Source organism: Talpa europaea (assembly GCF_964194135.1).
Source record: "Talpa europaea genome assembly, chromosome: 6".
Classification (NCBI taxonomy): Eukaryota; Metazoa; Chordata; class Mammalia; order Eulipotyphla; family Talpidae; genus Talpa; species Talpa europaea.
Window position 1 is genome coordinate 49,165,882 of NC_140072.1, and position 17,277 is coordinate 49,183,158.

Here is a 17,277-nt window from a genome sequence, read left to right on the forward strand (position 1 = left end):
TTTGTTTTCAAAGTCTTTGTGGTTCTCTTTTTTTTTTTTTTTTTTTTCTCCTGGAGCTAGATTTTGACTATTTGAGTCATTACCTCCTGGCCTTTCCTGGACATGTTCTCCAAAGACTAATATCACATATTCCCATGTTGGGGTTGGAGTACATAGCTCCAGTGTATAGTCAGTTGACTGACAGATTCTCAACATTAGCTGCCTCATAAATTGACCTATAAGATTATCCTACCAATAAAAATTGATGAGTATATTTCTCTGTATTGGGTTAACTTACTTTGAATAATTTTTATATTCAGTGTACATAAGCATCCCAACCACTGAGCTCTTTCTAACATGTTATATTATTTAATCCCCATCCCACTCAAAAAAGCAAAACAACCACAGATGAGAAATGTGAGGCTTTAAGAGAAGAAACTTGCTAGGTAATATGATAGAACCAAGAATTGGATTTCATGACTTCTGTTCCTAGGTACACAGCATCGACACACAAACTACAGCTAATTATTTTTGAGTAAAATAAGAAAGGGCATTTAAAATGGGTCAGCAGAGAAGACAGAGTGCTCCCTCACGTAAGTAAATACCTGTGAGGATTGGCCTGCTTTGGAACCTTATTCTGTTTGCCCCTGTTTGCTCCTGCAGTGACTGTACTATAGGAAAAACAGGGCAGAAAAAAGCACCAGAGGGCTGCCTTCAACCTATTTCTTTAGTCTAACAAAGAACATCTATGGCTGGACAACATATTATCTGTTCCCTCACAAAAGAGGTTGAGTTGTACAGGAAAACTTAAAAATCATAGATTAAAGGAGAAAGTATTCTCAAAAGGCTGGAAATGCATAACAGTATTGCTGAAAATCATAGGAAAAAATATTAATGGTTCTTGTGAAATAAAATCTCAAATCTTTGAAATTGGAAAACTTCTTTGAAAAAAGAAACACTTCATGAACTTCAGAGAAAACAACTTTTAACCAGTGAACAAAGAAACATTAAAGAGCTGGAGAGAGTCTGATACAGTACCTTACCCCAAATAAAAATTGCATTTAATATTAAGATCAACGTTTCTCAAGGTGGAGTCCCTATGAATCTAGTTGTTGACTAAGTTAAATCACTTCCCTATTTATTAAAAGATGTAAAGCCCATCATTTCTTTAACTTGTATACTAAAAAATACCAAGGAAAATTTTTCAATATACCAAACCTACAACTTAGAAAAAATCTGTTATATCAGAGTCACTACCTATTAAACCTTTCCAACTTTCTTTAAAAAATGATAGGTTATGAATCATATTCAATTTCTACCTGCTACCTGCTTGGTTTTAAGAGTTTACCACCAGTACTAATTTCAGCAATATGGAGTTAATCAAAAAAGTTAGGATAACCCCATATAAGTAATTTGAATCTCAAGGAGACCACTAGCCATAGAGTGTTTTTTAAGAGAATCTCTTTGCCTTTTTCTTACTTTTAAAAAATATACTTGTTGTTTCATCATATAAGGATTAAAAAATATACATAGAAGACAGCTAAATATGTAGTAAGGTTTGTTTTTTACAAAGTGCTATAGAAACAGCTGAATTTTTACCCTCAATACTTTTGTTTGTAAAAAGCCTAAATTGAAGTCATTCTACCTTGTTTAAACTATAAATATTTTCTCCAAAGTCCTTAAATTCCTTTTTGAAAGCAGGCATGCCTGCTTCTATAAGATAGAAAGATACGGCTGGAGGGCCTCCCCTGGTGGCGCAGTGGTTGAGCTCTGGGGAGGCTGCCTGCAGCCTCTATAGTGCCAGTTCGATCCCCAGCCACCGGCAAGGGTCCCACAAAAAAAAAAAATAATAATAATAAAATAAAAAAAGATATGGCCGGGGTAACCAAGAAGAGAGATGAAAATCTTTAAAATGTGCCTGATGATTATGGCCAGATGACTGATGGATTCTTAGGAGTCTTCCTTGTAGAAAAGTGAACATTCACAGCCTAATGCCTGGGAATGGGCATTTGCCAAGATGAATCTGATCTGGAACCATTGTGTCTGTCATTTTCCACCCTTCCAATGGGAAGAAAAAGGCTCCATTTCAAATGGTATCTATGTTCTAGGTAAAAGGTCAAGATTTCAACTGTAACTACAGTTCTCAACCAGATAATTGTGTCCCCTACCCCAGGATGCATGTGGAAATGTCACATTTGGTCATCACTACTGGGGAAGGGAGGTTGCTGTAAGTGCCTAGTGGGGAGAAGCCGGAGATGTTGCTAAATCCCCCACAGTGGGCAACCAGAATAAATCCTTCACAACTAAGACTTGTCCAGGCAAAGCTAGGCTGAACAAGCCAAAAAAAAAAAAAAAAAAAAAAAAAAAAAAAAAAACCCTACAAAAGGATTGAAACTGACTAAGTCTGGGGAAGCTCTCACCAGAGCCCAAAGGGCTCTCCTCTCTTTCTTTCCTACACCAGTATTTTTCAGAGCGTGATCTATGAATCGTGTGTTTTAGGAATATCCCTGATGTCTTCTCAGACCTGAGTTCCGAACTGCGAAGGCAGAGCTCTGGAATCTACATTTCCATTTGTTAACTAATTCTATTTTCATTTGATTCTTCTATAGATTGAAATATGAAAACCACTTCTTCAATTCTCTGTTGAGGACATTCCCTTTTGTATTTTGAACTACCACCTCTCGGTAAGTGATTCCTCCAGGACACCCAATTAAAACTAAATGTAATCTCAATGACAGGATTCCTTAGTTCGTTGTTCATTGTATGTCCAATGTTTCAATTGGGGTAAACATGATGATAGCCATTTTGATCATGAGGTACTCTATCATCTTTTACAAGAGAATACATAATAAAGGTAGCCAACCACTTATTTAGTAGGTCTATATTCTGGGACACGATTTAAACTATATTATGCACATTAGCATATTCTAACAATGCAATGGAATAGATATTCTCATTGACATTTTTCTCATCTGAGGATAGTCCAGCAATTTGTTCAAGGTTATAGTCAGTATGAAAATTCAGCATTTGTTTGTGTTAAGTTAGGACACACACAGGCAAAGCTATCACCTCGTATCTCCTACTCCCTAGTGTTTTCAGATCCCTCATATGATAAAAGCCTATCATCTTAAAGGGTGCAACACACCTATGAGCATACACTGTGTCTTTGTACCTCTTTTCATTTGCAAAATGAAAAGATGGAACGTTACCAGGCTTTTGAGTTGAATAATGAACTTGAGACTAGAAGGCACATGTTAAAGTATAACAGAGTTAGGAGGAGTCTGAGGCCTTGATAATTCATGCTACGTGTAGGAAATCTAAAGTTAACTATTTGGATGTTTTATCCTGTGTGGTTGAAATAAAGTAAAATATGAATGGTTTTATACAAACTATTAATACTATTATTGGGCATTAATTTAATATACTTAAGCAGTATCTCACATCTGAATATAATTAACATTTTAATATATCATAACCTTCATGTAGGAAGGCAAATGAAACCTATTTTCTATGACAGCCATGTCATTGTGGCCCCTTCTTAAATTCCTGTTTAAAACAAATTATTAGTTTGATGAATTCAGCTCTTTCAGAAGAAATTGTTTCCATACCATAAAGTCTACTTAATGTACCAGAAAATTTAACAAAGTAAATTACTAAGGAAATCATTTTTTCAGGAGAAAGGGTCAAAATTTAGTAACATACATATGGAGAATTTTCATAGTTCTAAATTCTAAAGAACACAGACCAGATAAGGAATGTTTATCCTGTGCTTAGGAACTTGGGGTGTCAAAGAGAGGGAAAAGGCTTTCACGTGACAGATAAGCAGGTGACCTCCTGAGCTTCTCAGATAGGACATGTTCACTGATAAATCTACACCTGGCTAATATTCCCCAAACTACATACTAGAGGCTCACTGGGCCTTGATTAACCCTTAGTTTCCTAAACAATGGTGACCTATTCTGGAAGATGCCTACTCTAAAAATATTAAGAGAAAACTATGTGACTCTATTCTGAAGAGGCCAACCCCACAAATTTCCCCTTTTGGAACTTCTCTAGAAAAGAAAGGTTTGGGGTGATAGATCAGTCCCTTTGTCTACCAGTTAACTAGATAAACAAGTGTTCACTTGATTTCTGGCACAAACCTAAGGTAAACAATGCACTTTGAAAAACACTTTTTTTTTTAAGTAGGAATAAATGAATGATAGCATAAATATGTGACCTCAGAATCATTTATTGGAATTTTCCTGTGTAAAAACTTAATACATGAGTTTCTTTGCCATCACTTTTTCCATTGTAGTAAGTGTGTAAATAAGCATGAAAAAATAATCATTCAAACACATTCTCCATCCTAATGGAGCCTACAGAGTAATGGGAGATAGATAATTAAGAGTTATTACACTGATTTTTCACTCCAGAAAAAATAGAGGACACAAAACAATGGGATATATCAAAGGAGGATTCCCATAAATACTACAATATATCAGCAACTAACTGAGAAAAATGAGGTTGAGATTTTAAGTAACTTCCTTAAGTAACCTAATATTTTCAGTGGAGATGACAGTGTCATCTCCACTAGATGACTAGGAAAGATTACATATTAAGTTCTCAATATCTCATAGCCAATATTTGTAGTAACTGTTACTTACTGCATGTGATTGTCCCACCATACCTTTAAGTGGTGTTACTACTTAAAAAACAAAGCTAAATCTCAGAGAAATAAAGAACATTGGCCAATACAAGCAAGATTGTAAAAGCAGAGTTGCTTTCCAAATTCAAAGCTAACATTAATACCTTGCTGATAATTTTAAACATCTCCCTTTTTAGAAAACATTGTATTCACCATTTTCATTTTCAGATCTGATATCAAAACCTCGGTTTCTTACTATAAGCTTTTATTCAGATAAAATGCTAGCCTTGAGGTAGTTTTGCCTGACACATCATCTTAGAATCAAGGTGAGGTTTGCTTAGCTCAGTGTCATAGTAAAAACTAGCTATGTGGCATGGGTAGGAAATGTGTGTAATAATTTTTTAAATAAAGATCTTCAGATTAACTTTCCTCAATGAATGGCAGGCACTGCTGTCATTCCAGTCAACTGCCTCAGTGGTGTGAGATTATCACTATGTCTGCAAAGAAGATACTGCAATTATCTGCAAAACAGATGAAGATGGAGGTAAAACAAGGTTCCCTATCATTTCTGATTTTGAAAGGAAAAAAAAAAAAAACTCAAAAATACCAAAGATGCTGGCAATTTGGATTATAAACCCAAAAGGGACCCTTGTTGCTATAATGTGAGGCCCTTCTTCTTCCGGACCTCCATTTATTCTCATGTTTTAATTATAAAATGCCTCCCTCTTCTTCTATAACTGTCTACACAAACTGATGGATACAGGATAATACCTGCTGTCCATGAAGAAAGGATAATGAAAAAAATAGTATTTCTAAATGAAATTCATAATTTCCAGCATAGAGCATATAGATCAGGCCCTGTATTGGCATGAGAGCTTGATTGGGGAGTGGTAATACATTTATCTTTAATGAAGTGTGCTTAATGAAAAAGTAGCCAAACAACTTTACCCAAGAATACCAGCCAGACACATACAATGCTCTGGACTGTTACCTCCATCCCTTCTCTTGGCACAACTTGGGTACGGGAGAACAACTTAGCTCTAAATCTCATTAACTTCCCGTATTGGAACATGACGGTTAGACAAACGATGGCTCCTTGTTTATAGCCTCATGCCTTTCCTTCAAGGACATTTAATACCATTACTTAGTAATTCTTTATACTTTAATAACCACCGTTCTTACAAAGTTCTTTTTTATGCTTAACCAATTTAAACCACTCTGTTCAAGATATTTCTTACATTATCTTTAAATCCTATCTTCTCCAATTTTTTCCTTAATATTTTAATTTTTTACTGGAACTTTTCCCTTAAACACAAAGACTCATTAGTCTGTTTTGTTGCCTTACAGAATCCTGAAACTTTGCAGTGTGGGGGGATGGGGTGGGTAGGTAATTAGACTCCAAGAACATACTCAAGAGTGCAACATAGCCAAGATCTGCAATCTAACAGTACCCCCAACACCTTGCCGTGTTTGGCTGGTAGATGATTCTCTGATCATTTTGAGAAACTCATTAAAACCAAATGGGTCAGAAAAATTTCTTGGCCATCCAGCCCCAACCTAACTTTCTAAATTCACCTTTTAATTTTCTCCCTTCTATGGGTATTTCATTAAACTTTGTCTTTCTCCACAGGAGTGCCCATGTATGTCATGTTATATAAATTTCTGTTAGTATTGATAATTATAGGCTATAACAGTAATTGCTTTTTGTTTTTTTTTTCTCCATGTAATTTCACAGGATGCAGTGAATATAATGGCTATAAATGCAAAAATGTTTGAATTGTACATGTGACTAAGTCTCTGTAAAATACACTCTAGCGACACATGAGGAAGGGGACAATTGCTGCCATCTTAGTCATTGTTTTACTTATCTGAGACAACCATAATTTGATTATTAATGGAAGTTATAATCTATAATAACTTTTGCACAAAATTTTATATAGCACTCTGTAACTTTGGGGGCGGGGAAAATTGGTTCTAGGAGACCATCCCTTATTTTATAAAACTGACTTTTGATCATATGACTTCATCATTCTTACATAGACAAGCTTAGCTTTTTAAAGTGATTTTCCTGAGATAATATACTCAATATAAATTTTTGTCATGATAGGAAATTAAGAGGCATTTTACTGACTGAACTAAATCTAGTTATCTGGAATAGGTGATAGAAATGGCCAAAATACTAATGTGGAAGGGGCTTGGATGACAAGAAATACAAAAGACAGCCCTCTAAGTGATGTGAAATATATACAGTAAATCATCTATGAATCTATAGCAACAGGGAGGCTTTCAAACAGAAGCATTTTTTTGTCAATGGCAGTAAATCATGTCCAAATCAACATCGTCCAAAGCATATCTGGGAAGGAGACTGGCATAGTCAGGTTCAGTGTTACATAGTATTTAAATCTTAACATTGGCTGTTTGAGAGCAAAGAATCTAATTCTTGCTCAGCAAAACAAAGACACGTCTGTTTGCTTCAGAAAATCATCCTACTTACATGAATTCACATAGCTTATGGGCATTCCCATGCCATCCAACATTTCAAGACTGTCAATGAGACCTCCTAAGAGAGACTCCCTTTCCACCTCAACACTAGAATATCTCAGCGAGACTCTCATGACCCTCATTCCTTCCTTGTACTTATTTCTCTCCTGAGGAGTGATCATGTGAACTTTCACAAGACTGAGAAAAATGGCTTCATGTATGCTTATACTTCACTCACTCGTAGCCACCTCAGCTATTCTAAAAAGATAAGCCTACATTACAATGTAGGAAATATGAGTAAGGCTGATGGGGCTCAGGAAAAGAATGGGATTGTATAAGCAATGACTTTTTTTTTTGTGGGACCCTTGCTGGCGGCTGGGGAACGAACCGGTGCTGCAGAGGCTGCGGGCAGCCTCGCAGCCCAGCGCTCATCCGTTGCGCCACCAGGGAAGGCCCCACTTTTTGGTTTTGATACAAAAAGAGAAGATATTCTCTGCAACATGTACAATTCTATGGTCTTGCTCACCTGAAGTGTTTCCCTACCCTGCTAATTACAACACAAATCAAAACCACTCTGGCAAAATGAGTTGAATGCTCAGCTTCTCCCCAATGCAATCCATGCCCTGGACCACAGTGGTATCTCCTAGCTGTTTGATACTTACTACTATTGCCTCTAATTTGAGACTTGGCATTGTCTAATTTCTCAAAGCAATTACATATTCCTCAAGGGCAGAAGTCTGATTTTACAGGTCTTTTCTCCCTTTAGCACATCACTCAGTAACCACCAATTCCCTACATCAAAGCTTCCAAACACAGGGGAATTACTTAATACTTCATTAATTTTGAATTTTAGAACCCAACAAGACCTAGCTCCATTACCTAACTCATATTGCTTTTTAATCCTAAATTATAACACACAAAAATTGAGGTAAACAAGTCAATCATCTTTTATTTTTTTTTACACACATCCCAACATTTACGTGAATCAAAAAGTACAGAAATGCAATATATGGAATTCAGAGCGGTGGGTTTTTGTTTCCTTTTCAAGAGGGCTCGACTTTCACTGCCAGGCAGATAAAGAGACTGCACACTAGTGGAAACAGACTGGGGGATAGCTCCGAAGTTCTGCCTAGAACTATCTAATGCCATCCCCTGTCACAGAGGATAAGAAGGGACCGTACTTGGTAGTTTCCACCATATGGAAGCTGCTATATTCCATTTTATCAGCACCAATATATGGAATACATCTGGATTTAAATGTTAGCACAAAAAAAAGCTAGTACATGAGATTCCTGCTAAAGGGGGCACTTACATGAAAATAAAGTGTATCAAGAAATAAAAATTAAAAGATTCTAGTGCATTGTAAGCGTAGGTTTGTGTGTATTTTTAATCAGCAGAAAACATTGGTTTAAATGAAACACTGGCTCCATCTCCACCTTAGCTGTGAGTTCTTGCCTTGTTTCCACGTTGACGAGCTCCCCTTAGTTTTCTATTTCTCTCAACTAAACTGATGTTGCCAACACATTTCTTAGACCTGGTCTACATATTTTATGTTGTTGGATTCCTGTTTTAGGGAGGAGGGAATGGGGGGGGGGGAGACAGACGAGAGGTGGGGGGCAGGGGAGGAGACACACAGGAAGAGTAACCATTACTTTTGCAGCACTAAGGGGGAAGCAGTGGGCAAAGAGGAGAGGCCCAACTGCACCTATGCGTGGGCTGGCCCCCTAGGCCGGGTATCGAACTCAGGCCGTAGCAGCAGTGGTAGACGCTGTAGCGCCGAGTCTTAACCCGCTAGGCCACTGGGGAAGCCCTTCGCACTACCTGGTTTTAACGCTACTAGTACTCTCTGGAGGGAGCGCGTCGGCTTTGGCATTGGTGAGGTAATGTAAACGCCTCATAAACTCAGCATCCGCAGGTGTAGCTCATGTCCTGAGAGGGCAGTGGCGGGTAAACAATGCAGTCTGTTATCTGCTCATTGGGAGCCTGCACTCAATGGGCCTCAAGTGTCCAGTCAGCGTGGCTCATAACCGATGCCAGCAGGTGCTAATATGCACCGCGGCTCCCGTCTCGGGGTTGCCTACTAGCGTGCACAGCCAGGAACGCCCACACAGCCAGGAACGCCTTCTTTCTGTGGCAGGGCCTGGAGACGAGTGTGGACACGATTTAAAGATACAATGTGATATTTCTTTTTTTCCCAGAAACACTTTTTTTGGTTGGTTTGGTCTGGGCACCCGCCCCAGCGGCCTTGCGTGGACGGCAGGTGGGGCCTCCAGGGCGTGGGCTGGACCGGACCGCCCGCATGAAGGCCCCTGGGGACCACTGCATAGGTGAACCCGAGGGACGACAGGGGCGCCCTGGCACAGGCCCCCGGTCCCGACGGCGGTGCTCCCCAACAAGTCAATCTTTTAAACCAACACATAGCTAAGTATTATGGCCTCTGTTTTTCAGGTATCATGCATCCAGAAGACTTAGCAGGTTAACAAAATATCCATTAAAAAAATATATATGACCAGCCCCTTATCTACCATTAACCAAATAGCTCTACATCATATACATCTTAAAACCTACTTAGGAATGGAAATTTTTTTTCATGTTTGATTAACTGAACATCTCCTACATAAGCTATCATTTTTTCCCACAAACCATTTCATCAAAAATATAAAACAATAAAATTTTAGAACAGGGGTGCTTTTTCCATGATCTATCATATTACGATGAGGAAACTGAGTCCCAAGAGGTAAATAATTCACCAAGTTACCATTAGTCAGTGATAGTTATACAACTAGTGCACCAAAGTTCAGAACCTAGATTAAGGCAACTCTTTACACTTCACTGTTTCCTTTAGAGCACAATATATGTATGTATTTTCAAATTATAATTTAATACATACGAAATGGATAAGAAGCACTGTACACCACCGTTAATGAGACATGCACATGAGAAAAAACAAGTGCATGCACAATGCATTCCATGAGACTCTCTGAGTTTGCACAAGCGCACAACACAACTGTTCTTAACTCACGAAGTTTAAAGATGACTGTGTTCCAAAGGTTTGTAAAATATGAGCATTTCTTACCTGGCAGCTGTATGAGGGGGTTGATAAAAGAAATTAAAAACTTGAGCTATGATTAGACATCAGATTTTTCTGACACTAAATGCTTCCGGGGGCAGAACTTCAGTGGATAGTAGGCCAGAGACTTGAAAGGGATCACTCATCATCCAAGACTCTGATGCTGTTACTCACATTGTGATACTAAGTTCACTGCAGGTGATTAGCACTTAAATCTTCCTATTGACCCGTTACAGCTCTTTTTTTCCCCTATTGGGTCTGAAAATGCTATCGTTACAGTCATTTTATCAGGTTAGGAAGCTTAGGTGAAGAAAATGAATTTAGAAGTTTCACTTTAGCCTGCCCCAGAAAACAAAAAGAAACAGCTTTGAGCTGTTAGGGTACATAACTTTGGGGGAGGGGAGAAGTGGATCAACATAGAACACAAAACCTATTAAAGAGAAAAGTCTCCTCCTTTTAAGATGTTCCCAATTCGCCAACACAAATTATCCACACACATAGTTAACTAGGGATGTATACTTTGAAAATATGAATGATACCCTCTTAACACATTTATAATACCCATGATCCAAATCAAGACACTTGCATCCCACCCCATGAAAACAAAGTCTCACATTCTAGTGTCAATCCCTTTTAAAAACACCCACCCTGATGCTTCGACATCTGTTAAAGATTTAACTACCTCCATGAACTTCCTTTGCCCTTTTACATAAAAGCTCACATCTTGACAGTTTTAATAGGTACCCAGGAGAGAACAAGGAAAGTGGAGAAAAATGCTCATTCCAGTTGATCTTTTCTTTCTAAATACCAAGGCATATAAAAGAATTAATCAGTAATAATAGAAACCCAAATGAAACAAAGAAAAGCAGCTTTTCACTGCTCTGAGCTACCAAAAAAAAAAAAAAATCCTACAAAATGGAATCAGTGTTATAGCATGCAACAACACAAAGGTAGCAAATTTGGTTGAGTCTTCTTGAGATGGCTGCATCTTTGATCTTGCAACACCAGTGAATCTTTGTACTTAAATGAATATTGTTAAGTCTTTTCATTAGAAGATTATCAGTTGTTTGTTTACCTCAAAACCATGTTTTGTCCATAATCCTTTTCATCAGTTTTTTCACAATTTTACCCTGAAATTTTAAAAGTGCTTACTCATTCTCTAGACAAATATCAATAAGGATATTCTCGGATCATGAGATCTTTCAAATGAAAAAGAATATATTTTCCTAACTAGCCTTTTGTAGAGAAGTTACCAAAGGACTACAGAATGGATTCATTCCACATTTGCAATGACTTTCAGTCCCAATGGGAAGAAAGACTGAGGAATAAAGGAATGAAAATATCATGTTCACTTCTCAAGTTTAGATCATGCTTGAAGAGTATATCTGAGCTGTGAAATTCCCACATGAAGAATAAATAAGTAGATCTTTTACCCAAAGTTGATTAATAATAAAGATGACTCGAATGGGCACATCTTTACTTCCTTGAAACACCACCACCACCCCTGCTTTCAGAATTAATGTTCACAACAAGAGATTAGATTAGAAATCAAAGTTACTCACCATGGAGGAATCACTGCTTCCACTCCCGATCGGAGCTCCCTCAGCACAGGTTGGGAGGTGGGTAGAAAGTTGACTAGCCCTGCCCCCATCTATGACATCACAATCTACCTCATAAAAGGTAGTGAAAGTGCTCTGAACTCCTGTCTGATTTCCGAGAGATACAGAAAAGAGAGAGTGAGAGAGAGAGCAAGAGAAAAAAAAAAAAAAAAACGTAGCCTATTGGGAAGGGATTAGGGATTTGGAAGAGGGAATGGGTAATTGGGAGAAAGAGGCATATGAAGGAATTAGGTGCTGAAGGAGATATGAATGGGTAGGCCTCAGTGAAATTAAGCAGCCCAGCCATTTGGATTCCTCATTGGCTCTCCTGAGCAGATAAATGGAACATCCCCAAGAAGGAGGATGAAGAAGCATCCTGCCTTGTCAGGCATTATAAGGACAATTGTAGTGGGGTTCAAAGGGGATGAATCTCCCCTACTTAAAGCAGAAAGTTCACCAAGAGAGAAAGCAAGGGCCGCAGCTCTTAAAGCCTGGAACAGTACAAATGTGGGGATATCAGATGTCTTTCTCAAAAGTTCCATTGCCCTGCTGTGTGACCTTTGTTAACTCTTCTGCCTCTGCACATCCAGCCAGTACATGATACTAAAGGGATACTTACCTCTTTCAGTGAGCTCGCTGAAGAACACTAATGCATTCATTGTTGCTAGAACTGCAACTCTTTTCATTCTTCCTTTTTTGCACCCAAGGGTGGGATTGTGTGACAGGCACAATTAAAAAGATAAGCCAATAACCAATGCCTATTTTACCTCAGAATTCCTAACTCTTACAGTTTTATCTTTGACATAAAATTATTGCTGACAGTCTTGACCAAGTTTGTGTGTACCAAATATATACATGGTAGGTAGAAACCATCGCACTGAAGTAAAAGTCAAATGGCAAGATAGCTTACAATCATCAGGTCGCTTGTCCTGCCACTCTCAGAGGTCAAGCTTAACTGACCCAGTGATGATAATTGACTGAACATTTTTGTTACATGCAGTTCTGCTGTAGTCAGACAGCTATAGTTTTGTTTAATCACTAAGTCCAATTCTTGTGGGAAATCAGGCAAGAGAGGAAAATAATATGGACAGCCTTAGATTCTTTTTTCAAAAGGAAGTTTACAAGAAAAAATGTACTACTCAAAGTTGTTACTCGGGTATTATAACTAAGCAAAAGATAGGGTGATATTGAAAAGCAGGCAGGTTGTGAAACCATCCACATGAATGCAGACCTTTACTTGCCCAGTGGAACATATGAAAAGTGAAAGTTTCTTTTTCTACAGCAAATATTTTAATAAAAGTAAAGCTTGCAATAATAGCTTAAGGGTGAAACCCAGTGTCTGTTTCTGTATTTACATAAATAAAATTCCCTATTTGGGATTTTTTTATATACTTTAAGTCAATATAGTTCTAGTTCGACTCCTGTTCAGTTCATATATGATTATTTTAGTGATTATTTTAAATAATCACAATTTAAAATTAAGCAAAATCAACCAATTAGGGAGCACTTGAAAGACAGATGGTACTAAATTTGGCAAAGTTACTTCCATCTTTTACTTCAAAATAACTGTTAAAGACATTTTTAAGAAGTCTTTAAGGGAATTAAAGACAATAGAACAGAAAAATATATAGCATGAGAAAATGATTAGTTTTCAAACAGTTGGCATTCTTATCAGAGAAAGCAATAATCTGCATGTTTTCCTTGCCATTTTATCCAGTTTTCAGTAATTCTAGTTATAAGTTCAATTCTACATTCAACAGATTTTTGTGTGGGTGTGAAATTTCACAGTGCCTTCATGAAGTCTTATTTGCTTTGAATTTGTACATATTGGGTCATTGACTAGTTGGCTTATCCTTGTTTCTTTATGTTCTATAACAATCCCATTTGGTTTTGGAAAATAGGCATCTCCTGATTTTTCCATCATGGGGAATGTGCCATTCAATAACCATAACTTCTAGATTTCAGAAATGATTACTATGTATTAGAAACTGTCAACTCATACAAAATGTAAGTCATTAAGATTAATATGCAATTGTCCATTCTTCCAATAAACACCTTAAGATTTTTACTACCCAACAACAGAAACGTCTGCCAACATTAAGATACTAAAATGAAAATGGAGTTAGACTCATTAAATACTGAAAGAAAAAAAAAATTGGACTTACATTATAATCAGTTGGTATTTCTTATAATTTTTCTATTAATGTGTCTTTGGAAATGGAGCACAACTTCAGGAACCCAATGCAAAACTAGGCTGCATCAAAAGGATGCAAAGTGCTGAACTGTGCTGACTTTTTAGGTGAATTTAATATGATTGTTTTTAATGTTGTCTTCACTTATGGTATTAGTTAAAATATAACTTTCTTTGACACAGGATGAAATGCCAAAGTCAGATAATTTCCAACTCTTCTTAGGATCAAGTCTCTTGACATCATTAATGAAAATAAGTCTTACTGCAATTATGGATTTGATGTGTGCTTCCCACAGTGTCTCATAAATGGATGCATTAGTCCTTCAAGAGAAGTTATGGAGTGATTGCAAGATATTGGGAGTGATTGCAAGATACTGGGAGTGATTACAAGATATTGGTCAAGAGATCCCATTATTGAAGTAATGATTATAATTTTATTCTGATCAGAAAGATATGGGGCTGGTTTCAGTTTTTTTGTTTATTAAAGTATTATTTTCTAACTTCTTAGTACAAGGGTCAAGAAAAGTTAGGTGGAATAGTTTGTATAGTCCAAAAGAATAATACATGGATGTATATACAGAATAACTAACTCATCATGGAAGATATTATCAGTAGTTGGCAAGTAATTTGACCAAAATGATATTGAAGATAAATATCTCAGCAGAAGATAATTTCACTAGTATTGACAGCAACATATTTGAATTTTGAGTTCCAAGATAAAAGAGATCATGCTTTTAGATGGGTTTAGGATGTGTCACACATAAATAGGAACCACAGGCTTAAAAGAGTACATGATTCCTAGAAGATGAGGCTAACTGGAATTTCTCCAGGATGTTCTGTCTCAGTTGTAAAACAAATTTGCAAAAAGAAAACAAGTGGAAGAGACAGGTTGTGCAGATCTGACAGACAATCTAGACCAAGTTCCAGTTATTATCTATAAGGCCTCTGCACTATGAAGGTATTCAGAGAAAAGCAGTAAGATGTAGTATTAATGATTAAAGAAAAGATTAAAGTCTAAATTAAGAAAGCCTGCCTTTAAGAAATCAGGATTAGGATGGAATATTTAAAATAAATGTATTGACCAGAAGAAAATGACTTGTCAAGATAGAGTAAGGCAATATGTTCTGAAGTAATAAAAGGTAATCTGAACTAAGAACAGTTCACAGAGCCCATCCAGAAGCCTTTCCTATTTGTAAGACACATGGGCCATAATAAAGCACATAATTCTCTTCTAAGGACTGTATCAAAGCCAGATTTTATAAATCATTTAAATTAGTCTGTAGAAAGCATTTGACAAAATCTGCAGGGACAGAATGTAGACAATAGTTAAGGTGAACACAATTATTTCTAGAATGTAGTAAATCAAGAAAAACAGTGTGTACACAGATAACCATCAACAGACACCCCACTATTCTAGTTGAGAATGCTAAAACAGAAAGCTGAGAAACTGCAAAAAAAAAAATTAAGAAACTGCATAACCTAATAAAATCACAGTGGACAGGAAAAATTACCCTTTATCCATTGAAATTGTTTGCTAATAGAGATAAAGGATTTTGCCCTCATCCAGCCAATATCTAGAACTCTGCCTTTTCCATAGTTGGAATGCAACAGTAACGTTGGATTCAATGAATCAGAAAATATCCTTATGTGAACAAGAAATAAAGACAATGTATGTAAACAATTTTTTTAAGAAAAATACTGTAAAATTTTATCAAATTCAGTACAGAATAAAAAAAAATCATAGTTCAGTTTTACTATGGATTCTCCTTCATTTTGGGGCATCAGAGATAGGTAAAATTGTACAAAATTAATCCTGAAATTCTCAGCTAATATTTAGTTTATGGTTTTGAAGCTTATCTTCTTTTTGAAAAAAAAAATTACATTTTATTCTATCAACTTGTTCACATTTTAATGTTTTCTTCATCTGCTTTCAATATCGGGATATGCCCAAGTAGGAACAAAAGAAATAGTAAGAATGGGTTTAGGTAACCAATTCAAAATAAAGTATTTCTTGATGACAGTGGACAAATTCAAGAAAAATAAGAAAGTAGGACTAAACTACAGATACTGTTTTGAAGTAAAGTATTCATTCAATGCTTTGACTTCCTCTAATTATTTGGTTCAATAGAGGCAACAACTGGATTTGCTCTTTCATATCCAGAACTAGTTGAAATTGGGGGCAGAGAGCTTCTGAGACACTACTACAGACATTAATTATTTAAAACATAGTAATAAAGAACATCTTAAAATGCATCAAACAATTATCACATAGACAATATCTCAAGATTAGAATATATGTCATGGGAAAACTTAAACCTATTTAAGTAGATTTAAATAGGTTTACTTTGTTCCATGTGTATAAAAAAAAATAAGCAATCATTGCCCCTTATCAAGTTACCTCCTATATTTCTAAATGTCCAAGTTTTCACAAAAAGTTATTGATTGGCTATCAAATATTCCCCAGACTATTAACTGAACTTAATAACTTAATTATTAATAATTAAGGTGTGACTATTTGCACTCTTACTTTTAGAGACCTTAAAATCTTGGATAACTTCTAAAACGCAAAGTTTTTATTGATTAAATGATAAGTAGTGGCATTAATACTAGTAAGTTAGAGATATTAACTCTTCTGCTCTTAAATGCAATAATGCTCTCAAACAAAAATAGAAATTGAGTCCACAAATTCAGGTGATGCCATCAAATCAATCCAATGCAGATCAATCTATGTGTCTAGTTAAAGAAAAAAGAGTTACTGGTTGGGTTTAGGTCTCAGCATTGTCACAATAAAGTCAGTTTTCTTATTTTATAATGAAAGCATTAGACTAAAGTCTTTTCATATTCATAAAACAATTCCATATGTTAACCAACTGCTTTCATTTCATCAGTGAATAACTAATTATTTTCAATGAATAGAACTGATCATATTGTAAATTTAAAGTTTAGGGTCACCACCACAGAGTATATAACTGAGGAGCTATTTCTTGCAACAGAGCAGTCTATCAGCCTCCTTTGTGCAAAACTATGTGCTTTCAAGGAGACGGTCCACAGGTGTGGTGTGATAAATACAAAGCTTCCCATGATGCCTGACACCCATAGATATATTTATAAAAATTCCAATTAATTTCCCATTTTTTTTCCAAAAATGATAGCCTGAGTTTGTTTACAGTCACTTTTGTAATGGAGAATGAATTAGCATGGAAATAAACAATTAAGGGTTATTTCTCTCTGAAGGTTTGAATAATTTGGGTTGTACAAAAATCAGTAACAATATATACACTGACAAGAAGGTTAGCTAAGGGAGACTATGCAGGAATCAGGATTCACATGG

At 36.4% G+C, this 17,277-nt stretch overlaps 1 protein-coding gene across 4 annotated transcripts in view; it reads right to left on the minus strand.

Moving 5' to 3' along the window:
* Nucleotides 1-17,277, minus strand: part of CTNNA2 (catenin alpha 2) — a gene marked incomplete at both ends in the record, with an annotated part of 953,627 nt that overhangs the window by 16,372 nt on the left and 919,978 nt on the right. For 2 of the 4 annotated variants that reach the window (XM_084235604.1, XM_084235603.1), the window contains one exon: nucleotides 11,720-11,863. The exons of the other annotated variants lie outside the window; for them this stretch is intronic. In XM_084235604.1, the coding sequence (XP_084091730.1) occupies nucleotides 11,720-11,863 (144 nt within the window). The remainder of the gene's footprint in view (nucleotides 1-11,719; nucleotides 11,864-17,277) is intronic. 4 annotated transcript variants of the gene reach the window in all.